Source organism: Crocuta crocuta, unplaced genomic scaffold (assembly GCF_008692635.1).
Source record: "Crocuta crocuta isolate KB4526 unplaced genomic scaffold, BGI_CrCroc_1.0 scaffold636, whole genome shotgun sequence".
Lineage (NCBI taxonomy): Eukaryota > Metazoa > Chordata > Mammalia > Carnivora > Hyaenidae > Crocuta > Crocuta crocuta.
Window position 1 is genome coordinate 1,938,362 of NW_027530380.1, and position 26,215 is coordinate 1,964,576.

The window sequence follows — 26,215 nt, forward strand, 5'->3', positions numbered from 1 at the left end:
CTCTGCGCCCCCCCGCCCCCCCCCCCCCCCACCAGAGCGGTCCATTTGTTAAAATCAGTGAGCCTACGTCAACACATTACCATCACGCAAAGTCTGAGATTTACACTAAGGGTCACTTCCAGTGCTGTGCATTCTGTGGGTTTGGAGAAGTGTTTGATGACACATTTCCACCATTGTAGCAACCTGCGGAGTAGCTTCTCTGCCCTGAACGCCCTCTGTCTTGCTGTTTATCCCCCTCTCCTCCCAACTCCTCTCCTCAGATGTCCCATGATGGGAAGCATGAAGTGTGTAGCCTTTTCAGAAGGGCTTCTTTCACTTAACAGGATGCATTTAGAAGTCTCCTCATGGCTTGGTGGTGTATTTCGTTTTAGTACTGAACACGATGCCACACGGACGGGCCACGGTCCACCCGTTCCCTACTGCAGGACCTCTGGGTTGCCTCCTGGTTTTGGCAGTTCGGAATAAAGCTGCTGTAAATAACCGCGTGCAGCTTCTTGTGCGGACAGACGCTTTCGGCTCTTTTGAGTAAATATGAAGGTGTGCAGTTGCTGGATTCTGTGGTAAGAGCATGTTTTGTTTTGTTAAGAAACCCACAGTCTGTCCTCCAGAGCGGCTGCACCATCTTGTGTTCCCGCCAGCAGCGAGCGAGAGCTGTGGTGGCCCCACACCTTCGCCAGCATTCGGGGTCAGTGGTCTAGATTTTGGCCACTCTAACAGGTGTGTGTGGGTGTCTCGTTTAAACAAAAATTTTTAATGTGTATTTACTTTTGAGAGAGAGAGAGAGACAGTGTGAGCCAGGGAGGGGCAGAGAGAGAGGGGGAGATGCAGAATCCAAAGCAGGCTCCAAGCTCTGAGCTGTCAGCACAGAGCCTGACTTGGGGCTCGAACTTACCAACTATGAGATCATAACCTGAGCTGAAATCCGACACTTAACTGGCTGAGCTACCCAGGCGCCCCTGGTGTCTCGTTGTTTTAATTTGTGATTTCCTAAGGACATACGATGTTGAGCATCTTTTTATATGCTTTCTTGCCCTCTGCATGCATATCTTCTTTGGTGAGGTGTGTGTTTAGGTTTTTTGCCCATTTTTTAAATCGAGTTATTTATTTTCTTATTGTTATGATCTCAGAGCTCTTTGTGTCTTTTGGCTAATAGTCATTTACCCAGTGTGTCTTTCGCAGATATTTTCTTACAGTTTGTGGTTGTCATCTTATTTTCTTGAATGACATCATTTGTGGAGAAGTTTTAAATTTTAATGAAGTCCAGCTTATCAATTATTTCTTTTATGGATCCTGCCTTTGGTGTGGTATCTAAAATGTAATCACCGTAACCAAGGTCATTTAGAAGATTGCCTGTTATAGTCTGGCTTGTAGGTTTGCATTTTACATTTACACCTAGGATCCGTTTGGGGTTAACTTTTGTGAAGGATGCAAGGTCTGTGTCCCGATTTCATTTTTTAAATGTGAATGTCTAGTCATTCCAGCACCATTTGTTAAGGCTGTCCTTTCTCTACTAAATTGCCTTTGCTCTTTGTCAAGATCTGTGGACTGTATCTATGTGGATCTATTTCTGGGCTCTGCAATCTGTTCCATCGATCTGTTTGTCCATCTCTTGCCAACACCACACAGTCCTGATTAGGCAGCTTTGTAGTAAGTTTTGAAGTCAGGTCGTGTCAGTCCTCTGGCTTTGTTCTTCTCCTTTAAAACCGAATTGGCTGTTCTGGGTGTTTTGGCCTCTGTGTAAACTCGAGTCAGTTTGCCAATACTGGGATTTTGATTGGGATTTGTTGAATCTACACATCAAGGGCAGAATTGACATCTGGGCAGTATTGAGTCTTCCTGTCCATGGACATGGACTATTTCTTCATTTTATTTAGTTCTCTGCTATCTTTCAGTAGAGTTTTGTATTTTTTTCTTACAGATCTTGTACGTATTTTGTGACATTTAAACTTAAATTTTCATTTTTTGGTTGCTGATATACATGGTAATATATTTTTAACTTTAACTTGTACTTGCTCATTGCTAGTATAGGGGAAAGTGATGGACTTTTATGTTAACTCTGTATCCTGCAACCTTGCTGTAGTTCTTATTAGTTCCAGGATTTTTTTTTTTCCAGTCCAGTCTCTTAGCTGGTCCAGCTCTGATACCAATGCCCATGTTCTTCTGGGTTTTTCCTTGCAGTGGAGCCCTGGCAGCCAGCCTCACCCCCTCCACTCTCTCACCATCCTCTATTAGCTGGCAGAGAATCTTGTCTTGCCCTTGGACAGCCCTTGTCTGTAGCTTTTCAGGAGTCTGTTTTGTGTCCACAACAAGGTTGTACTGTACATGTCTTTCACAAGGGATGTATGTATATATGTAAGCAAGCTCTGTACCCAACCTGGAGCTTAAACTCACAACCCCCGAGGTCAGAGTTGCATGTCCTACTGACCGAGCCAGCCAGGCGCCACTCCGTGTCTTTCATAACGTATTTACACATCTCACTGTGCCCGGTACTTTTTATGAGTGTCCCAGTAACCCAGGGGCTGATGATGAAACAGTAAGAAAAATAAGGCCTGGGAGGTCCATGTGAGCTAGGAGTGCTGTGGGAGCACTTTGTGAAGACAGTGGCAGTAACCCTGAACTCTGAAAGGTGGAAGAACCTCTCCGGTGAAAAGAGCAGGCAGCAGCTTGCTACTTTCCAAAGATGCTAATAAGACTATCGCTTGAAATGGGTATTTTAGGGGGGCGCCTGGGGAGCTCAGTCAGTTAAGCATCCGACTCTTGGTTTTCACTCGGGTAATGATCTCATGGTTTGTGAGTTTGAGCCCTGTGTCGGGTTCTGCACTGACAGTATGGAGCCTGCTTGGGATTCTCTGTCTTTCCCTTTCTCTCTGCCCCTTCTCTGTTTGCTCTCTTTCTCCCAATAAAGAAATAAACTTAAAAAAAAAAAAAAAAGAAATGCGTATTTTAGGAACCTTTTCTGTGGGACATTTTGATTGTCACGAATGGGTGGTGATTGTGGTGGTGGCACTACTGGCATCTAGTGGGTGGAGGGCAAGGAAACCGCTAACCATCTTACGGTACAAAGGACAGCCCCTCCCCTTCCTCCAGCAGAGAACTCTCAGGCCCCGAGTGTCAACAGTGCCAGGGTTGAGCAGCCCTTGGGATACGGGACTCAGGTCCCGCTTTGCCCTTTCATCCGTCTGGCCCACTCTGAACAGACGAACCTTCGCTTCGCCGTTGCTCCTGATGAGCAGCTGGTGGTACCTCACGGGATCGCCACAGAGCCCCTGCCAGACACGCGTTATTTCATGGTGAGAAGACGGGCTTAAAAGGCATCAGTAACTTGCCCAAGGCCACGCAGCTGTCTGTGGGAGCCAGCTCACCAAGGTCAAAGGCTGTTTCTCTTAATTCTGCCTCCAGGCTTGGGGTTAAGGCACCTGTTCCTGATTACCACACACCGATGCTGCCGTTTTCCTCAGTGTGCCCTTCTCCCCCCAGCCCGCCCTCCCGAGCCAGGATTATTTCAAGTTGAGTTGTAGATGGTTAGAAGAAATTTTGCAAAGATCGACTTTTCCCTTCCTTATTTCTTTTGTTTTCCAAATTCATTGGCTATTTTGGTATTTCAGGGTCTTCTATTTTCCATGCATCCAGTCCTTTGTTCTTGCCAGTCCCTTCTCTATGGAGATAGTGGTTATGTTTGAATTGGGTTTTTTCCCTCCTAGTCATTTGACTTTGAGAAAAAGTGAAACCTTTTGGTTCCAGGCAGTGAGCCCCGGGGAGACTGAGTCCTTTGTGTGCTGGACTTGACACGCCGTTACTTGTGGGCAATTTGCAGATGTTTCAGGGGGCTTTTTTTGCTTTTTTAGCAGAATACGGTTAGTTAGGTGCAGACCAGATAACTCCCCATCTTAGTGTAGCAGGTGCAAATCTTCTGTTAAAGATTTCTCTGGAGCAGGCAAGTTCTTGGGTTTATCATTCCCTCAACACTGAGCAGATGCACCTAGTTATGAATCCTTTCCAGTGGAATATTTTTTAACCCTAAAAAGGAGAGTCTTTTTTCTTTCTTTTAACTTTGAGAGAGAGAACGCCCTCGAGCCTGTCTGGGAGAAGGGCAGAGGGAGAGAGGGAGAGATAGAGAGAGAGAGAGAGAGGAGAGAGAGAAAGCTTCAACAGGCTCCATGCTCGGCTTGGTCCCATGACGCTGAGTTCATGACCTGAGCCTAAATCAAGAGTCGGACACTCAACTGACTGAGCTCCCCAGGCGCCCCTGAAAGCAGAAGATTCTGACACATGCTACCACGTAGATGAACCTTGAGGCCGTGCTAAGTGAAATAATTGCCAGTCCCAGAAAGACCTGTGATTTGACTTGTGTGAGATCTCTAGCGGAGTCACATCCTAAAGACCAAGTAGATGGTGGTTGCCAGAGGCTGGGGGAGGGGAGAATGGAGAGTCTGTGCTTAATGGGCTCAGTTTCAGTTTTGCAAGATACAGAGAGTTCTAGAGACTTTCTGGTGGTGGTTGCAAAACAGTGTGAATATACTTAATGCCACTGAGCTGTGCACTCAAAGATGGTTGAGGTGGTAAATTGTCATGTGTATTTTATCACAATTTAAAGATTGGAAAAAAAAAAGAGGGGCGCCTGGCTGGCTCTTGATGGTGGGGTTGTAAGTTCAAGCCCCACGTTGAATGTAGAGGTGACTAAAAACAATGAATAAGAAAATGAAGAAGAAAAAAGGGGCCCCTAGGCGGCTCAGTAAGGTTAAGCAACCAACTCTTGATCTCAGGCCAACTCTTAATCTCACAGGCATGAGTTCGAGCCCCGTTTTGTCTCCATGCTGGGCTTGGAGCCTACTTTAAAAATGAATAAAATAAATAAATAAAACAAACTTAAAAAGTGGCTGGTGAAAAATTGGGGGGGGGAACGTATGTAGCTGTTTGACATTAGGAATGTCAGACTTCAGCAGGACTTTGGGCACTCCACTAAGTTGTATGACGATAGCATGGAGTTTTCCTGCTTAGAATGCTGTGGAATAAAATAGAAATTAAGTGACCTCTTTGAGACCTGCTAAGTCTACACATAAAGGTTGAGAGCCATTTTTAAAGCTATTTAAATGTGTATTCCTAAAATAAAAGCTGTATTACACAGTAAACCCTATCTAAAGAAGTGATTATACTCCAAAACTTTAGAAAAATATACTCTATAGCATAAAGAGTTGAAAACGTTGAAGCCACTCCTAGCTGCCAATGCAGAGACTAGCTCAGAAGCTCTCTCCTGTATGTTTGCCTTATAACTTGTAGTTAAAACTTGTTCTTCCACAAAATCACCCACTGCTTCTTAACCTACAAACCGGTACTTGAATCGCAGGATATGACATTCATAAGTGCCTAAGATCTATACTGTGTCTGCCAGCTTCCTGATGCTGTTGTGGGTCACGTGAGGCAGCTCAAATAAATCACATCTACTGGACTGTTAAGCTTTTTTCTCCGGGGCTGAGAAGGTTTTGATGATCTCATCAACTCCAATTTGTCTTCCTGTTATTTATTTATTTTTATTGTTAACTATTTTTTTTTGTTTATAATTTCTTTTTTAAAAACATTTACTTATTTATTTTGAGAAAGAGTGAGTGAGCAGGAGCAGGGGAGGGGCAGAGAGAGAGGATCCCAAGCAGTCTCCACACTGTTAGCACAGAGCCTGACACAGGGCTTAAACCCATGAACTGTGAGATTATGACCTGAACCACACCAAGAGTCAGATGCTTAACCAACTGAGCCACCAGGTGCCCCTCTCTTTCTTCCTTTCTTCCTTCCTTTCTTCCTTTCTTTCTTCCTTTCTTTCAAATATTATTTTAGGTAATTTCTACACCCAGTGTGGGGCTCCAACTCACAATCCTGACATAAATTACATGCTGTACCAGCTGAGCCAGCCAGGTGTCCTTTGACTTTCTTTCATGCATGGAGTGTATTTACAAGCTATGTGAACTTTACAGAGCAACCAAAATTGAATACGTTTTCATGGTCAGCACTTGATGGTAGCATTCAGAGTTTTTGGTAAGGTGGGTGGAAAGTTTGGATGGATTTGTGAAGTGGCCTTTGTTTCCTCTGTATGTGCTGTGGACCTAAGATGACAGCTTGTTCCTGCGACTTAATTCCTGGAGAGGGGGTGAGGGGTTTACGGGCAGCACTGTGCTGTCCCACGTGACAGTCTGAACTGAACTGTAGAAAGTAGAGAGGTGGCTTGTCCAGCTGTGGCAGCAGTAGCCACCTTCCTTTGCTTCCTCTCTTTATGGTTGGGTCACTTCAAGTGACTTGTTCTCTGTGTTTCAAAGGGGAGCACTTCAGCCACTGCTGGCCTTCAGGTGAAGAACAGCCGTGCCCTAAAAGGTGACCAAAGTCGGTGGCATTGTCTCCTTTACCATGTAGGGGAGAAGTGTTCATTTCACCTTCCCCTTCCTTGAAAATCTACCCATTGCTGTTATGTCTGGGAATTAATTGTACTTTACGGCTACATGTTAGAGTAGCCTGTTTGAATGGTGATGATCTAGTAGCAAATTAAGAGGAACTTGATTTATTTTGTGCGCTGCCAGGTTTGGGGATTTTGTGGATTTGTCTCGGGTATAGGTAACATGTACGTTTCCCTGAGCTGCTTTCCTGTCTAGCATCTTAGACTTCTGTTGGAAAGGGATATGCTGGCAGCTTTGGAACAATGGATGGGGCTGATGTAGAGAGAGACAAGTTGGGGGAGAAAAAAATCTAGTTCTCTGAAGTTGAGGGTTGGAAAATTCATCCAGAAGCAGATGAGCCTTTATTATAGATTGATAATGGATAAAATTCATTTAGGCAGTTTTAAAACTATCAAGAAATGCAGGGCTAAAAAGGAGGCCTGAAAAGTACCCAGAATATTATCTGTTATGTGATTTGAGGCAGGAAATTGGCAGTAAAAGGCCCAATGAACTGGGGCCCAGTTTACTAAAAATTTTCCTTATTCTTTTTTTTTTTTAACCACTCCCTTGTCCATAATATCAAGTAAAGGGTTAGATTTGTGCTTATCAATCTAGAATACCTATATTAGTAGTCCGGCCACAATGTAATCTTATAAATCTCGCCAGAAAGCTAATTGTATTCACAGATTCAGAGAGTAGTTTGCATTGACCAGCTGTGTTTGTTAAAACAGAAAACTGGTATATTATGGAGTAGAAGAGAAAATACTGCCTGGATATGTATACATATTTATGAGAGAGCAAGCATATTTCTAACCTGGCATTTGAAACACTTTGATGGGAGAGTTTGAGAAGTCATGGTTTAAGTGGTATCTCTGGGTTCTTCTGTTTTAAGACTCTTTTTTTTCAATTAAAAATTATTTTCTTATCGAAGTATAATTAACACACAGGGTTATATTAGTGTCAGGTGTACAACATGAGGTTCAACAATTCTGCACATTATTCAGTGCTTACCATGATGAGCGTGGCCTACATCTGTCACTAAAAAATGTTGTCATTGTTGACTATATACTCTATGTTGCACTTTTCATCTCTGTGACTTACTTATTTTATTCTCTTGAAATGTAAAAATAAGAAGACGCAGGATTATCTAAGAATTTTTTTTTTTATGTTTTATTTATTTCTAGGAGAGAGAGAGAGAGAGACAGCGTGAGCAGGGGAGGGTCAGAGAGAGAGGGAGTCACAGACTGAAACAGGCTCCAGGCTCTGAGCTGGCAATCAGCACAGAGCCCGACGCGGGGCTCGAACCCACGAACCGCGAGATCATGACCTAAGCGAAAGTCGGACGCTTAACCGACTAAGCCACCCAGGCGCCCCAGGATTATCTAAGAATTAAAAACATTCCTTGTTGTGCTTTGGAAGCCACTCAAATCTGAGTTCCTTTTTGTGATGTCTTTTCTTGCCTCCGTAGTTCTGTGGTGATATTTCATGTTCAGATCATCAAGGGGCTCAGATCATTAACAGACACATCATATTTGCAAGTTAGATTTAACGCAGGAGTGGAGGGAGGTATGAAGGAATTTTTAGATTTTCAACAAGAATATTTTCTTTGTTAACCTGTAATTGTCTTGCAGTTAGGATGATGCTTCTTCACACCTACTGGATGATTAACCAGGAAATTCAGTCAAGTGGGCCAGCTCCCTCCTGGAGCATTCCTTTTATTTGTAAAGTGACTACAGAAGACAGTTGGGGAAAAACAAGGGTTATTTTTGTTCATTTTGTTTAAACAATTTTTGGGGCGCCTGGGTGGCTTAGTCGGTTGGGCGTCCGACTTTCGCTTAGGTCATTATCTCGCGGTTCGTGGGTTCGAGCCCCGCGTCGGGCTCTGTGCTGACTGCCAGCTCAGAGCCTGGAGTCTGTTTCAGTCTGTGACTCCCTCTCTCTCTGACCCTCCCCTGCTCACGCTGTCTCTCTCTCTCTCCTAGAAATACATAAAAATATAAAAAAAATAAATTAAAAAAATAAAAATATTTTTAATAGGTAATCTGTACTGGTTTTCAAATTCAAACATTATAAAAGGATATACCATAAATCTTTCTGTCACCTCTGACCCCAGTGCCCCTCTCTAGAGGCAAGCAATGTTCTTAAGTTCTTGAACATTCTTCCAGAGAGATGCTTTGCGTGTATTAGTATATTTGGGTGTATTCATTCCTTCAACAAATACTGAGAGCTACCATGTATTAGGCAGTGTGCAGGGCTAAGAACATGTAGCTACCTCCTCTTCTTTAAAACTTCCAATTGAAAAAAAAAGTTAAAGGTGCTCTTACAATAGAGCACCTTTTTTTTGGTGCTAAAAGCAACACTATATCTCAGATTGTTTTATATTGGTATTTATTGAGCTGCTGTGTTTTAAGTAGGTATGTGATTTTATATTTTAACTTAAATATGATTTTGATCTTTTCATGATAGTTTAAATACTAGAACTTCTGTTTTCTAAGGTAATCACTCTAATAAAATATTGCATTTATTAAGTGCTTGCTATTGCCAGATACTATATTGATCACGTTCATCTCAGTTAATCTGGGTAGCGGTCCTAAGGAGAGAGGTGTTCTTAGCCCCGGAGGCCTAGAGAGGTAGAATGGTTTGCTGGAAATTAAAATGTTAATAGTGTTAATAATCAGCCTCCTGTCTGATCTTCTAGTCTCCTTTCCATTGCGGTTCCCACAGTGTGATGGTTATTTCTAATATTCACTCAGATATACACGTCAGTTTTGGCAGGAGATTGTGTTCTCCTGTCCCTATTTTTGCCCAGATTTTTTGTGAGGAGTGGCTCTTTATAACAGTACCTATTGCTTGTCAGGTATGTGCACAAGGATTCTGGATGACTCCGAGTGTGTTGCTCAGTCCTGTGTTTGAGATCGGTAGTAGTCCAGAGACATTCCCACCCCCAAATCCAGTCGGATATGCCTGTGCATTGGAACTCTGTGCAGAATACATCCCGTCGCAGTCCAGGACCAGGGGACATTTGTGTACATCGAGAGCAGGGTCATGTGGAGAAACCCAAGAATCTTGCAGGTGTCTCTGACCTTTTTCAGGGACCCCACGTCACTAGTGAGAACTGCAGGCAGATCTGGTGTATGAGTGGCCCTTTGTCCGCTTGTGGATTGTGACTAAGGAAGCCTAGGGTTCTGTAGGGGGTGTGTACGGTCACTGGGGAGGCAACTCGTGCCTGAAGGAATGGTTGGAAGTGGACTGCTTTCTCCTGCCCATGAGCTATTGAAAATGCCGTCTTTTCTGAGTCTTTCTGTCTGACTCTCTTCCTTTTCCTGCCTTTGGCCTGTCGGCTCAGTGGCGGAATTCAGGATGAGGCCCTGCGGAAGCCCCCTCGTGGGGAGAGGGCCGTAGCTGCTAAAGCAGAAGTGAAAAGACTTTGAAAAGCCGGGAGAGTGTGGACAGCATGGAAGGGTGTCTTGTGGGAGGAGGGCAAAGGGCAAGAGGCGGGGGTTAGCAAGCTTCCCTTCTCTGGACTTTATTCTGGAATGTTTCTCCTGACAGTCTTTACGATGCCCAGGGTGCTGGGACAGTGGAACCCCGGGGACGAGAGAGGTGCTGGGTTCTGTGTCTGTGTGGTTAAAGGGTTTTGCCATAAGGAACTTTGAGAGCAAGTAGTGTCAGATACCAAATCTTAGTGTTACATGGAGCAGTTTTTGTTTTGAAATGGTTTTGTGGGGTTTCTCAAGGTTCTTTTTAATAATCGTTGATAAAAAGAAATAATTGTCGATTAGTATGTTGCCTTCTGTGACATAGTATCTTTGACCCATTTCTGAGTCAACTGAATTTTTAGATTAACTGGTACTTTACATTTTCTAATTTTCTCTTCTCCTCTTAGTGGTTAGTGCAATTAATTTTATGGCTTTCTGGGGAGAGTAATGGATTGACATTTATCAGCTTGGGGGAAAATCATTGATGCTTGTTGCCAAGAAGTCATTTAAATAAAGCTGCTAGCTCTCAGCATGTTTTATAGTTTATTTAATAACTATTTTTTTCCGTATTGATGTACCTACAGATATGTCCTGTGCAAGTTTTTTATTATTAGTTATTCTCACTAGCAATTTGATGTTCTAGAAAATAATATTTGGTATGTTGATTCTCCACTGATGAGTCAGTCAAGTATACGAGGCAGGAGTTGTGATGTTGCTGACAGGCGAGGAGGGAGTGGCTTGTGTGTAGGATACTTTGGCAATGGGCAGTAAGAATTTTAAAATGTTAGTGTCCTTCGACCCAGAAAAACCAGCTGTAACCAAAGGGTGTCATCAGATTGTGCGTAAAGGTCGATGCTCAGGTGTCCATACCACAGAGTTATGGCTAGAAGTAAACAGTTATGGAGAAGTCCACTGTCTGCAGCAGTCAGCTCTTGGCTAAATAAACCATGCTCAGTCTTTAAGATGAAATTGTATGCATGATTAAAAATTGTGTTTTTAATGCTGAGTTGGTGGGAAATGCTCATAATATAAAGAGAAAAGGAACATTATACGATGATTCTAATTTTCATTAACAAGAAAGAAGTAGGAAAAGAGGAGCTTAGGAAAATGACAAATAAAAAACCCAGAATATGTAGGGGCGCCTGCCTGGCTCAGTGCATAGAGCATGTGACTCTTGATCTCAGGATCATGCGTTCATGCCCCATGTTGGGCATGGAGCCTACTTAAAAAAACAAAACAGCACAAAACAGCAACCCAGAGTGTTCAAAGTTGTTATGTTCAAACGATAGACTTTGGGTAGCTTGTTATATTTTTTATTTTGGGCGTCTTTAAGATCCGTATTAAGATTTTTTGGAATGTGAATTCTGAAATCTGAAAGGCCAACAATTTACTGCACATAAGGAGCCTACTTTAGTTGCTCTAGTAAAACGGATAAAACCTGAGTCTTTAAAAACATGCCCAGGTCACCAGCCTTCATTGCTTGTGGTGGGGGGTCGCCCTTCCAAGCGAATGTGATGAAGGCAGCACGGTGGCCCTGGGGTTGCTCTGTGCCTTCATTTTAACACACCACCTTCTTTAGCTCAGAAACCCGTCAGCCATAGCTCTTCAGCCTGGGGGTCTTTGCTTTGTTCTGCCACGGTAGCCTTTTTTTTTTTTTTTTTAAATAGTTTATTGTCAAATTGGTTTCCATATAATACCCAGTGTTCATCCCCACAAGTGCCCTCCTCCATGCCCATCACCCCCTTCCCCTCCCCCCCACCCCATCTTCCCTCAGTTTGTGCTCCGCATTCAAGAGTCTCTCATGGTTTGCCACCCTCCCTTTCCCCACCATTTCCCCCCTTCTTCTCCCCAACGGTCCTCCATTAAGTTCCTCCTAATCCTTCTATACGTGCAAACATANTCCTTTATCTGATTTGTCATTTGCAGCTATCTTTTCCCATTCTGTGGTTGCCTATTAGTTTTACGGATTGTTCCCTTTGCCGGGCAGAAGCTTTTAATCTTGATGAGGTCCCAATAGTTCATTTTTGCTCTTGATTCCCTTGCCTTTGGGGATGTGTCAAGTAAGAAATTGCTGCGGTTGAGGTTAAGGAGGTTGTTTCCTGCTTTCTCCTCTAGGGTTTTGATGGTTTCCTGTCTCACATTCAGGTCCTTTATCCATTTTGAGTTTATTTTTGTGTATGGTGTGAGAAAATGGTCAACTTTCATTCTTCTGCATGTTGCCTTTTTGTTTCCACGTGTGCTCCGTTAGAGGAGTCATTGTTCTTCATTTTAAGTTAATTCCTGATTAGCTCTATATCAAGAGAAATCGAAATGATCATTTTAACATCTGATTGAAGCTCTTCGTTCGGCCCCTTAGTCCATTGGCTCTGTGTTAGGGGCCTGTGCACAGGGTGGGTGACGCACTCTCGGCCTGGTGAGGGTGCCTGCCAGTGGCGCCCTGGGGCTTGCCCACCTGCGGCGGGTGGCTTCCGTGGGTTGATTGTGAAATAATTGTGTTCGTTTCATTTTATTTGATATTTTTACTTACTTGAGTGTCTCGTGTCTGCAGAGCTTGACTGTGACACATGTTTATTATAAAGCAGTTCTGCCACTCGTGTGAGTCCTTGAGAGTTTCTGGGCTTTTGCTGTGGAGCATAGCTTGACAGGTCATGTGGCAGTTGGGCTGCTGTAGGTTTGCTACCACGTCTGGGGCGCCTCTTCCCAACATCTCTTCTCGCTCCTTGTCGTGTTGCTTGGCTCCATTGGTAACTGGGTTTTTGTCCTGGTGGTTTCTCACAGTTTGGGTCATCCATGGTAATGGCCTTGTTTCCTTTATCTTGCTTGTCACTAAAAAAAAATCAACGGTTTACTTCCTGCCGCTACAGCCTATTGAGCAACAAGGGCTACAGATAATTCAGGAGGGGAAGGGTTTCCAGGTTGTGGGCTTGTTTCTGGCCAAGCTAGCCGGCCTGCCTCCCCTAGGAGTACGGGATTAAACTCTGAATGGCGTTACACAGTTTAAAACAGTAGCTCATCTGTTTGCTCCCGCTGTTGACTGAACTCTCACGAGTGTGTGACAGGAAGGAGAACGAGGGCTTTTAACTGATGGAATGCCTGTTCTGTCGCCTGGGAGCCAGGGGTGTGTGGCAGGGCGATTCTGATAAGCTGCCCAGCAGAGGCGTTGCCCTGCGCGGAGAAGGAAGGTCAAGGCTCCCTGAGTCCTCTCCACACCTTCCCGTGTGCTTCCAGGCTCAGTTGGGGGAAAACCAGAGCCTTGGGCTTCTTGGTCTTTCTTCCTCCCTCACTGGGGTAAGCAGCTGATTTGCCTTTTGGGAAAAGAGATCTTTACTCTTGTGAAGATTCCCAGGTACTCATGATTATTTTTCTTTTAAGTAAGTTGTTGAAAAAATTCTTAAATATGACTTTTATTTACATGTGAGAAACATTGTTTTTGTAGAAACACTTTCAAGTTTTTAATTGGTTAAGAAAAAATCATTACATAGGAAAAAAGTCATTTTTCTTTTTTAAAAACTGCTTTATTGAGATATAGTTCACATACCATACAGTTCGCCCATTTAAAGTGTATGTATCTGCTGGTTTTTAGTATATTCACTGGTAGGGCAACTGTCATCCCATAGTCCTTTTTTAAAAATAGCTGCCTTTTTAAAAAATTGTTTGGTACACCTGGGTAGCTCAGTTGATTAAGCATCTGACTCTGGCTCAGGTCATGATCTCCCAGTTCATTGGTTCGAGCCCTGTATCCGGCTCTGTGGTGACAGCTTGGAGCCTGAAGCATGCTTTGGATTCTGTCTGTCTCTCTCCCTCTCTCTGAAATGAATAAACATTAAAACATTTTTTTTAAATGTTTTATGTATTTTTGAGAGAATGCAAGCGGGGTGTGGGGGGGAAGCGCAGAGAGAGAGGGATAGAGGATCCTAAGTGGGCTCTCTGCTGACAGCAGTGCACCTAATGTGGGGCTTGAACTCATGAACCACGAGATCATGACCTGAGTCGAAGTCAGGTGCTCTACCGACTAAGCCACCCAGGTGCCACTTCCACAGTCAGTTTTAGAACATTTTCCATCATCTTGGAATGAAACGCTGGCCCCTTCAGCCCTAGTCACTCACTGACCTACTTTCTGTCTATAGATTCCCTGGTTCTGGATATTTCATATGAAGGGAATCACATAATATTGTGACTAGTTTCTTTCAACTAGCATAATGATTTTGTTTTTTTCAAATGTTTATTTATTTTGAGAGAGACCAAGTGCACGCCAGGGAGGCGGGGCAGAGAGAGAGGGAGACACAGAATCCAAAGTGGACTCCAGGCTCTGAGCTGTCGGCACAGAGCCTGATGCGGGGCTTGAACTCATGAACTGCAAGATTATGGCCTGAGCCGAAGTCGGACGCTCAACTGACTGAGCCACTCAGGCGCCCTTCACCGAGCATAATGTTTTTAAGATTCATTTATGTCATAGCAGGTGTCAACACTTCATTCCTTTTTAAAAACTTTGCAAGGGGTGCCTGGCTGGCTCAGTCAGAAGAGCATGCAACTCTTGACTCGGGGTTGTGAGTTTGAGCCCCACGTTGGATGGAGAAATTAAACTTTAAAAAATTAAAGAAATATTGTGATGAAATAGTCACAGCATGAAATGTACTAGTTTTAACCATTTTTAATTGTGTGTGTCAGTGGCATTAAGGATGCTCACACGGTTGTGCAGCCGTCCCCACCATCCATCTCGGGGACACTTTCATCTTCCTGGTCTGAAAGTCTGTCCCTGTTAAACACCCAGTTCCTCATTTCCCCCAGGAAGCACTACCCTTTGAAATTCAATGAGCTCTGTCAATCCGTTTTTAGTCATTTTGTGTCTGTTTCCTGGAATGTGGTGTATCCCTTTGATATTCAGCACTGCCGACATCTTGATTTTAGCCACATAAGACCTATTTCCTGGCGTCTGAACTCCAGAAATGTAAGATAAGTTTGTGTTGTTTTAAGCCATGAAGTTTGTGGTCGTATGTTACAGCAGCCACAGGAGACAAAGACCTTTTTTTCACGCAAGTTTGTACAGACTAGTCCTGAGGTAAGGCTCTTGTGATTGTGTGACTGGCACAGCACCTACTATGTGCTTAGCATGGCACCTGCTGCTCCCCTGCTCTGTTTGGTCTCCGCATCTATAGGCGGGAGTCAGTATTGGCATCCACCCTGCAGGACTGCGGAGAGGGCTGAGCTCACCTGCTGAACACTGCAGCCTGAGAAGCTCACGCTCTCTCTCTATGCTTCCAGCATAGTGCTTTGCTTATGTAATAGTTAAGATTTGCCTGGTGGACCTGGGGCACCTGGGTGGCCCAGTTGGCTAAGCGTCTGACTTTGGCTCAGGTCAAGATCTCACAGTTCGTGGGTTCGAGTCCCAGGTCGGGCTCTGTGCTGACAGCTCAGAGACTGGAGCCTGCTTCTGATTCTGTGTCTCCCTCTCCCTCTGACCCTCCCCTGCTCATGCTGCCTCTCTCTCTCTCTCTCTCAGAAATATATAAAACATTAAAAATTAAAAAAAAAAGTTTGCCAGGTAGATACGATTAGGACTGAGGGACTCTGAAGCCTACTGCAGTTGAGTTGCTTCTTGTATTTTGTATTCCTTCATTGAACTTGATTCCTGCATTAACTAACCACCTTCTCTACCCAATCATGTCCAACCCGGGTAGGTATGTTGTCCCAAAGGTAATTATTTTCCTATTTTAAATGACCCCTGTAACTTGTTTCTTGTCTCTCTCATAGTCAGAGTGCAAGGTTCAGGGTACTGAGATCTCCCATTTCCGCTGAGCGCTCCAAGGACCAATTAATGTTGCAATTAAAAAAAATTTTTTTTTAACATTTATTTATTTTTGAGAGAGAGAGAGAGGGACAGAGCTCAAGCAGGAGAGGGGCAGAGAGAGAAGGAGACACAGAATCCCAAGCAGGCTCCAGGTTCTGAGCTGTCAGTACAGAGCCTGATGCGGGAACTGTGAGATCATGACCTAAGCCGAAATCAAAAGTTGGACGCTCAACTGAGCGCCCCCGTTGAGACATTTTTAAGAACGTGGAACTACATATACTTCAAGTGGAAGGCCTCGGGGGAGGTGGTTTAAGTATTGCCCCGAGATTTTAGCCTGGTCATTGTGGGAATAGAATGGAAATTTTGGATCATGGAAGAACATGGGCCTGAAGAAATGCATCTGGGATTTCCTCTACTCCCAGTGCTGCACAGGGTTCTCTTCCATCCAGGTCATTCTCTAGAGGCACATGCCACGTGCGGGTGCACACATGCTATTTAAACAAAAGTCCCCCCCAGCACTGATCTAAGAAGAATGACTTGGGAATTTGCCTGTTTTTAATATGCCTCAATTGATCTAAAACCTGTGGAGCCCGTCTTTTATACCGCGCGTATCCCAAGCGTTGATGGAGATTGCGATGAGAACTGTTCCCGTGGGGCCCTGATTTCTCATCTGTAGTTGCCCAGGAAGGCTTAGCTGACCTTGAAAATACTGATGCTTTCTGGCCTCTTCCTTCCAACAGAGGTGGCCTCAGTAACATGCTGTTCCAGTGCTCCTTACCCGACACCGTGGCCGCCGTTGGTGACGAGCCTCGGAAAGTGCTCCTGCGGCTGTACGGGGCGATTTTAAAGATGGTGAGTTCGTAGGCTGCGTGGGGATGGGGGGTGGGGAGGCCCTGTGACGAGTTTTCCTCCTCTTGCCTGGGAAGAGATGTTAAACACTTGAATGGTATTATTCAAACTAGTTTTTAACGTACTGCTTTTATTTTAATTGGGCTGCACAACTGGGTTTTTTGCTTATATCCTGTTATGTTCTGATTTCCTGTTTTTGCTAGTACAAATATTCTCAGCTTTATATCCAGAGAAAATATGATGTTGGTTAAATCTTTAGTCGTGGTTATAATGCTTGGGTTTTCCACACATTGAAATTTTTAGCTCAGAAATTCCAATGTGGAAAAGGTATTGTTTTAAATCACATAATCAGAAAGGTTTTACAGGGTGCGGGGAGTTCGGTGGAGAAGGTATGAGCTCAGTGGAGCTGAATTTAACTACCTCCTTTTGAGCTTTCTTTAAAACTTTGAATTTGTTAGACTCATAATCTTTCTAAATTTTTATATTACTGAATTGAATCTAATTTTCAATTAAAGTGCCGTATTGAATTGTCCTAACCAATTACAGGAGATGTCAAATGTCTGGATTTTTTTTTTTTTAACTATTTATACCCTGAATTTACCATTTGTACAAATGTTTGTTTGCTATATTTTGGTGGTAGAATTTTGATATCCATTTAAATCTTCTCTGAAAAGGCCCATTTTGATTATCGTAAAATGGAGAATAATCTTCTCATTGTTTTAAGAGACTAGTCTCCATTCAATCTGATAAGCAGATTATGTCCATGCCTACAATAATTCGGTTGTAATCTTCAGAATATTACAGTTAAAATCGGCACTCTGTGTCATAATGTAACCGAGCCTTTTCGTTGGATAGTTTTTCCTCAGCCTTTTCAAGCTGTGCAGTGCTGAGGATTTGAGAGTTGGAAGCCAGCTGATACATCCGAGTCGTGTGCACTCCACAGAGGAGATGTGAGGCCGCTCTGTGATAGAGCACGCCGCTGACCCCCGCCCCTTGCTGAGGATCCACAGGCTGCAGGGGTCTAGTGTGGACCACCCAGTTGGGTTTTTTATTTAATCAAGGTGTTCTTTCAAAGCACAGTTTTTGAAAAACCCAATTAATGTCCTTTTGGTACTTGTATTTTCTTAGTTCTTCATGTTTGTTTATTTTTGAGAGAGAGACAGAACATGAGCTGAGAGGGACAGAGAGAGAGGGAGACACAGAATCTGGAGCAGGCTCCAGGCTCTGAGCTGTCAGCACGAGCCCAGTGTGGGGCTTAATCTCACGAGCCAGGAGATCATGACCTGAGCCAAAGTCAGGAGTTCAACCAACTGAACCACCCAGGTGTACCCCTTTGGGTACTTTTAAAAGAAATCAATTTTTAGCCATTTTTTTTCTTTGAGAACTTTTACATTTTCTAACCATTATGTCCCATTTCTGCTCATTTGTGTGCTTCCATTTAAGTAACACTTGTAAAATACTTTAAATATGTATGTATATATTTTTAAAATGTTTATTTATTGTTTTGAGAGAAAAAGGGAATAAGTGGGTGAGGGGCAGAAAGAGAAGGGAGAGAGAGACTCTCAAGCAGGCTCCGTGCTGTCAGCCGGGAGCCCGACTCACGGCTTGATCCCATGAACTGTGAGATCATGACCTGAGCCCAAATCAAGAGTTGGATGCGTAACTGACTGAGCCACCTACGTGCCCCTAAAATACTTTAATAACCAACTGCTAGAATTGTATATGATATAGACTCTTGTTTAATTCTGATTTATGAAGCTTTTATTTGTGTTTATAACTTAAATAATGATGTTTTAAATGTGTGCTGTGCATTCCTCCAGGTGCTAAGCCAGGTGCCAGGTTTTGTGCTCTGTCTGGAGCCACAGTTCGATGATGGGGGTAAGGGAATGCTCTGGATCTGTGCTGTTTAGGTTGCTGGTACTGGCCACATGTGGCTATCAAACATGTGAAGGGTGGCAAGTGTGACCAAGGCTTGGAATTTTAAATTTTAATAAAATTACAATGGTCATGGGTATGTAGCTGGTGACTGCCATGTTGGACGGTGCAGCTCTAACCTGGTGGGTAACTTAATAAAAGCCGCCAGCAGCACAGCCTGGGACTGAGGAGTTCTCTCTCCCCACTAATAAACATTCACTGTCAGTAATTAATATTTTCCCCTGTTTGAAGTTTTAGCAGTCTAGAATTACTGCCTTATAGTACTTAAATGTAATAAAATGTCTGGAAATAGAATTTTTTTGAATGTTTGTTTTTGAGAGAGAGAGGGAGAGAGAGAGAGAGAGCAGTTGAGCAGGGGAGGAGCAGAGAGAGAGGGGGGGACAGAGGATCCGAAGCAGGCCCAAAGCTCCGAGCTGTCAGCACAGACAGAGCCCTACGCGGGGCTCGAACCCACTACTGTGAAATCATGACCTGAGCTGAAGTTGGGCACCCAATCAACAGATCCACCCAGGTGCCCCTGGAAATAGAATTTGTTTAAACAATTCTATTTTTCTATTTGTTTTTAAGAAACAAGTAAAAAGCCTATTAGGTAACTCAAAAATAAATAGAATAGTTAGAGCTACTCAAAGTGGAGTTAATCCTTCCCAAACTAACAGAATGGAGTATGTTTTACATATAATTTGAATTTCTGGGGACGCTCTACATTTAGCTTCTTGATGCTTATCAGCAAATGTCAGTTGCTGTTCTCAAAGCTACATCTGTCGTGCAGGGCAGAGGCTGTACCCAGAGGGGAGCGAAACGTGTGTTTCCAGTCTCACAATTGACTTATGAGACAATAATCTCATTTTTGTTGGAAAAAACGCTGTTCCTTCACATTATAGGAGAGAATCCACTTTCGGTATAAATACTCCTTTGGTTGAGACCTTACTTCAAGGACACATTTTTGGTTGAAGTTCAAGCTTAGTAAAAATATGAAACCTACAGCCTCAAATATAAATATTTTTGGTTCCCAAGTTCTTCAGTGTTTGGCAGGGGCACTGGCGGCCAGGCGCAGTTTTAGACATTAACGGCCATTGTTAAAGTGTTGGTCATTTGAATACCTTGACAACAGGGGGAACCAAATCCAGGGGCCCCAAGAGAGAAGGTGGTGGAGGCAGAGCCCAAGCCCGGGGGGCCCGAGCCGGGCAGCAGCTGCTGGGTGCCAGGGCCGCAGACGCTGTGCTGGCACCACGCCGTGCCAGGGACTTCACCACAGACCTCAGTACCTTTTCCAGTATTTTCAGCTCCGATGTGAAGCATCTTTATTTGTTTTGTTGCTGGGGCGTGAGTTCAGCCCTATCGCCCATCAGCTCTTCGAAATGAACCTGGCCCTGTCGTGGAAGGACAGATAGGTGGAGTCTTACCATGAGGCTCCCGGTCCCACGACAGCAAGGCAGTTGCCAGAACTGATAGCGATTTGTCACGACTTACACGGATTTAGAGATGTGGCCGAGCAACTATTGAGCCCTCCTGAGTAACAAACACCATCACTTTCGTAAGTGTAGGGATTAAAGACAGAAATGTCATCCAACTCCAGGGTGACGCTCTCCCCGCCCGTACGCTGCCTACAGGGGAAGCACGCGCGTGCCTCGGCGTGGACGTGCAGCGGGCAAGCAAACCAGGACCCCTGATGCCGCCTGTGAATGCAGTTGCGGCCTCCTGGGAGGCGGGTTCTGATAAGCCCCTTCCTTCGGAAATGTTAACTGACAGCCTCAGGCAATGAGGGACTTGTGTGTTTCCTCAGACCGTCCTGCTGTCTTGTTTAATGACACCCTGGGCCAGGGGGGTCGAGCGTGTCCCTTCCTTCCCTTTCTCCTCCTCCTTTTACATTTTGGAGTTTTTTACCTCTGTGAATCAAACATGAAGTAGAAGTATTTCTTTGATTTACACTTGACTATCATTTATAAGTGACTTGGTTTAAAACAATTTGATGTTGCTCAGCGTTTCCATTTTTCTTCATCTGGCCGCCACAGAACGTCTGAGATCGTAGCAGCGCCGTGACTGCCCGTTGGTGCAGCTCACAGGGGGGTTAAGGGCAGAAAGCCTACCGTTTCCGTCCCCACACACCATTCTCTCCCAGCCCCCGCTTCTGTAACATAGACACCGAGCATAAAAGTTGCAGTCTGATCTTAAAATAGCACCTGTCAATGTAATCGATATAATCCAGGGTCTGTGTCACACGGCCTAGCTTTGCCTTTCACAGGGAGGTTTCCTCAGTGGCACGGACGGTGAAAACCAGATTCCAGTGTAAAATTACCCCTAAGCAAAAAAGTAGGATGGTTTCACAGAAGCTGGGGAGAAGGGCTAGTTCAGCCGCTGCCATTGTGGAAAGAGAAGGGGGCTTGACATGGTAACCCAGCCTAGAAATGTAACTTGGTGTTTTTCCTTTCTGATGCTGGGAAGGAACATGAGCCCTGCAACGTCCGGTAGCAGCCTTTTCAAAGCAGCAAGTTTGGCTGGTTACAAATAACCCGTTTGCTTATTTATCACAAATTGTGGGAAGACACAAATGTCAGTACATATTGTTCATTCAGTGTAACCTGTGCCAGTTGGCGGAAGCCTCAGAGGATCGCTTTGTCCCTTCCTCTGTCAGAACAGTGACCCTGTGTTGAGCTGGTTCCTTCTGCGCATGAATGAGAGACTTGGCTGCACCGGTTTGAACGGTCACACAGGCATGAACGTCTGTAATACACATCAGAGATCTCTCGAGCATTGTCTGGGAAAATGTTTTTGTGTGTTCTTTGAGTGATCGAAGGCTAATATTAGTGCTTGTTTGAGTACTAACCGTAATAAAATGAAAGGCATCAAGGCACAACGCAGATATGCATTAATGATGCCAGAGAGTGCGATCTGGGACACGGGCTGTTTTAAACCCAGAGAGCAAACTGTCATCTTCCCTTAATCCCAGTTTACACAGAAATTAAACCACAATAGAATATGGGAAAGAACCAATATGGGAACAGCCCGTAAATAGTTCATAGTCAACTATTGGCGACTGAGAAATTGCTCGCAAACATTTCTCCCCGGAACAAGGGTCGCAGCGTACAAGGACCGTGTGACTCACGCTCCCTCACGGAGAGCCCTGCTTGGCCCGAGAGACTGAGAGCGCGGGTCCCCGGTAACTGAATACTGTGAACACCCTGTTTTTTTCTCATTATATCAGGATTATCATGAGTTTGAGTTGTTTTTACTCTGCTTTTGAAAAATCTCCTCGGACTTTGTGGTACGATTTTACTTATCCCTAAGGTAGTCAGACTTCCCTCTGAAAAGTCCATTTTTCCAGTGGTGCGTGTTCCCATGTGATTCACCTAGTATTTCTTCAGTTAGTACTTAGGGGACCGTTGACGCATGCATCACTGTCACCCTTCCATACCTGCCTTGGTGCCTTCTTTTGATAACTAAAGAAACCACGGACTACTGTGTCTAATTTTGACATATGCAAAGTGTCTTTGTCTTGCTGGTCTTAAATGTTTGGGATTTATAGCATGAAGCCGGTGCCGATTTCTGGCCCCTGGCACGCCGGTGTGAGTGCGGCACACGCGTCCGGGGAAGGAATGTGCGTGCTGGGCGGCATGAAGGGCGCGTGGGGTAACGTACCACTTGAGCTGTCTGTGCATGTGTGTTCTCTGCCGCAGGCTGCCCATGCGACCGTGCCTGGAGCAGTCTGCTTCCCAGGTGACAGACCCGAGCCACGGTATGGTACAAGTCCTCTGAAAGCTGGAGCATTCTCTACAGCTTTAATTTCCCTCTTTGAGTTCTTGGTTTCAAGAAATGCCTTTTAAAAAGAAAATTGTGATGCTTTTGTTAAGTAGCACCAGCTACAGTTTGTGCTGGGCTAAGAGCAGTGCGGTAATTAAGATTTCAGTGTTATGTATTGGATATATCACCTTTGTTTCTTGCAGGGGTAGCGGGGTTATTTTGGTTTTGTCCGAGGCAAATCCACACCCTTTCTTCTGTTTCCTCAGTAGAAAATGATTTGGTAATTTTAGAAATTTAGGGGCCTCAACTTGAAAATTCACTTCATGTATTTAGCTGCTCCTTCCTTCCTTCATACTACTTTTGGCCTTAAGGAAGGACCATGTTCCATTGATATTTTGGTCAGAGTTAGAAACAGATTTTCTTCTTCGCCCGTATCATCAGTCCGTATCNCATAATTTTACAAAGATCAGTGGTTCTGGGCCCCTGCGGAAACGCCCTCAGGCTAGGGAAGCGAGGGCGCCCTTCCTGGGAGCATGTTGCTTCAGGACAGCCTTTGGGGTGCTTTTGCCTAATGCACTCGGAAGCCTGGGGGCCCCGGGGACAGCAGGTTCCCCGCATCAGAAGGAAGTTTTTTATTTTTATTTTTATTTTTTAATAGTTTATTGTCAAGTTGGTTTCCATATAACACCCAGTGCTCATCCCCACAAGTGCCCTCCTCCATGCCCATCTCCCCCCTCCCCCCCACATCCATCAGCCCTCAGTTTGTTCTCAGCATTCAAGAGTCTCTCATGGTTTGCCTCCCTCCCTCTCCCCCACCATTTCCCCCCTTCTTCTCCCCCACGGTCCTCCGTTAAGTTCCTCCTAATCCTATACGTGCAAACATATGGTAGCTGTCCCAAAAGGAGGGTTTGAGGAGGTCCTGGAAGGAGCCTGCCTTATGTGGTCTTCCCTTACCTGTCTTTTGGCTTATGTCTTCCTAGAGCCTTTTAGAGGGTCTCGACTCCAACAGATATCCTTCAAGCCCTCCCAGTTTGCAAAGGTCAGAGGATCAAATTCTTTTAGGGTGTTTCTCAGGGTAATTGAAGGTGCTTTAGAGAAGAACATAAAATGTTAAAAATCACTTGTCTCTTTAAGTTCTCATAATTCATATGTGCTCAGTAGATAGTCACATAAGCTATACTTTATTTGCTTTAAAGATTTTATTCATTTATTGGGGGCGCCTGGGTGGCTCAGTTGGTTAAGCGTCCCGATTTCAGCTCAGGTCATGATCTCACGGTTCGTGGGTTCGAGCCCGCATCGGGCTCTGTGCTGACAGCTCAGAGCCTGAAGTCTTCTTCGGATTCTGTGTCTCCCTCTCTCTCTGACCCGCCCCTGCTCATGCTGTCTCATCTCTGTCTCTCAGAAATAAATAAAATATTAAAAAAAAATTTTAAGGATTTTATTCATTTATAAATATTTTTGTTTATTTAGAAAAATGTGTATAAATTTATATAAAAATATTTATAAATTTAAGGATATTATAAAAATGTTTATTTTGAGAGACAGCACGAGCAGGGGAGGGGCAGACAAAGAGGGAGAGAGAGAATCCCAAGCAGGCTCATGAACTGTGAGATTGTGACCTGAGTCAAAATCAAGAGTCCTACACTTAACCGACTGAGCCACCCAGGCATCCCTGAATCATTCTTTCTCAGTCTCTTATGTATGAGTCCCAAAGTGTTAATAAAAGGCCATAATCAACTTACTCTTTTGTACAGAACCTTTAAAAGAGTCAGCTGAAAATAAACAAACAAACAAATAAAAACAAAAGAGCCAGCTGAGTGCTCTGTGTAGTTTTTTGTGTTTCCTTTTCTGGTGGAGAACGACTAGTAGGAAGAAGAGGTGTCCTCTGTGTTTCTATAAAATACTCCTTTTTTGAATCTTTTTATTTCTGTGGCTACTTCTTCCTTATAACAGTATCTATAATTGACGATGATTTGATTTCTTAAGTGGCGTTTCCAGTTTATTATATTGTTGATGACATGTCGTTCTTTGTATCTGATTTAATGCTTTCCCCAGCCTGACCCACTGGCAAGCTAGCTCATGCCATGCTGGGCTTTTAAAGATACTTTTTTTTTTTAATGTTTATTTTTGAGAGAGAGAGAGGGAACGCATACGGAATGGGCAGAGAAAGAGGGAGACACAGAATCCAAAGCAGGCTTCCAGGCTATGAGCTGTCAGCACAGAGCCAGATGCGGGGCTTGAAGAGATCATGACCATGAGCCAAAATCAGAGCTTAACCAGCTTGAGCCACCCAGGCTCCCCTAAAGATACTTTAAAGACAAATGTTTCAGTCTTACAGATGACATTTAAATAGCTGGATGCCACTTTATACCACTTTCTTTATACCACTTTGACTGATTTATTTACATGCATAGCCTCACATACGCAGGCTTTAGGGAAAGCGAGGTATGCTTTGTTTCATTGCACCAGCGGGGTTTTCTTAAAGTAGTTCAGTTGTAACACTAGCTCCCTCATCATTAGAGGAATCTGTCGTTAAGAACTGGCCAAATAAGAGTTTATTCTGCCCAAGAGCTTAGACACATTTAAAGAAATAAACCTTGTGGAGTATGGGGTACATTTGTTTTTCATTTGTATAATTTTTAAGATTTATTTTTTTATAAGAGGGGTTTATTCATTTTTGAGAGGGGGGAGGAATGAGTGGAGGAGGGGCAGAGGGGAACAGAGGACCCAAAACAGGCTCTGTTCTGACAGCAGAGAGCTCGGTGTGGGGCTCGAACTCACAAACTGCGAGATCATGATCTGAGCTGAAGTCAGATGCTTAACTGACTGAGCCACCTAGGTGCCCCTTGGGTAACTTTACATGGAATGTTTTTGAATCCTAAAGTTATTTCAGACAAAATTCAGTCAAGTGATAGTTTGTCTTAGTGTCTGTTGACTTTCATTTTATTTTCAAAGCGTGTAATAAAATATTAAAAAGACCTAATAACTTGTAATATCAATGTTAATTTTTCTGATATTTAGGAGTTCTGGGCCCATCGAAAATCTGATTCAGTTTTCAAAATCTTGCATAACTCTAAAACAAAATACAAACCATAGCCCCGTCACTACTGCTACCCCCTTAAGGCCAATTTTATTTCTTATATCACAGTCTAAAGGATATGTGGACTATAATGAATACTTTTAGATTCTCTTGAAAAACAAACCCAAGATAGGAAGAAAAGAGCGAGGAAGATGGGAAGCCAGTGGCGGTATATTTTAAATTATCTTTGGGTGTTTTTTGTTTTTGTAATGTCTTTATGTCCTGCAGTTCACCCATTTAGAGTGTACAGTTTAATGGTTTTGAGAATCCTAAAACATATTTGATGCATTCTGACTTCTCAGGTCCTGAAATGTCTGTGTTTATTTTAAAAAAGGACTTTTTATTGTGGGGAATTTCAGACACATAAAAAAGTAGAGCAGAGGAGTATAATGAACCCAGGTGCCCAGTGTGTGTCTCCCTTCTGACCAGTCCTTCGTCTTCACCCCCGTGCCTTCTGCGGGGCTGTTATGAAGCACACTCCGGACATCGTGTTAGTGCTTCTGGGAATGATTCGGGCTATATCGACCTAAGAAGATTTTTTTTTAATGACCATAATAATGTTTACATCAACAGATTTTAGTAATTACTTGATGTTAACCAGTAGTCAAAGTTCTAGTCTAAAAACTGTAGTTTTATATGCGAAAGCTAGTTTTTATTAACATGAAAGTTGGCAGAAAATTTGGGGTCATGTTAAATATTTATACAAGATATTTTAATATCTGCTTCAAATAAATTTGTGCCTCCGAAGTCAAATCCCACGGATTCCAAGATCTATTTTACTTCCCCTTTTCCTGCACGAAAAAAGATTCTCTGCCCTCTGTTTTGGCAGTGAATCTGTCTCTCTGTGGCTCACCAGGAGGAGGCCTCTTCTCCCACTTTTCTTGAATATCTGATTGGTTTGAGACTTCCTGGTCTTTTTCTTACTCTT

At 43.8% G+C, this 26,215-nt stretch overlaps 1 protein-coding gene across 7 annotated transcripts in view; it reads left to right on the forward strand.

The window, feature by feature from the left end:
• Positions 1-3,266: 3,266 nt before the first annotated feature.
• Positions 3,267-26,215, forward strand: part of CHKA (choline kinase alpha) — a 49,708-nt gene continuing 26,759 nt past the window's right edge. For 2 of the 7 annotated variants that reach the window (XM_077766545.1, XM_077766547.1), the window contains exons 1-2: positions 13,220-13,244; positions 16,427-16,538. In XM_077766545.1, coding sequence (XP_077622671.1) covers positions 16,443-16,538 — 96 coding nt within the window. In that variant the 5' untranslated portion in view covers positions 13,220-13,244; positions 16,427-16,442. Of the gene's footprint in view, positions 3,291-13,219; positions 13,245-16,426; positions 16,539-26,215 lie in introns of those variants that run through there. The other 5 variants (XM_077766548.1, XM_077766551.1, XM_077766546.1 and 2 more) reach the window with 4 other exon arrangements.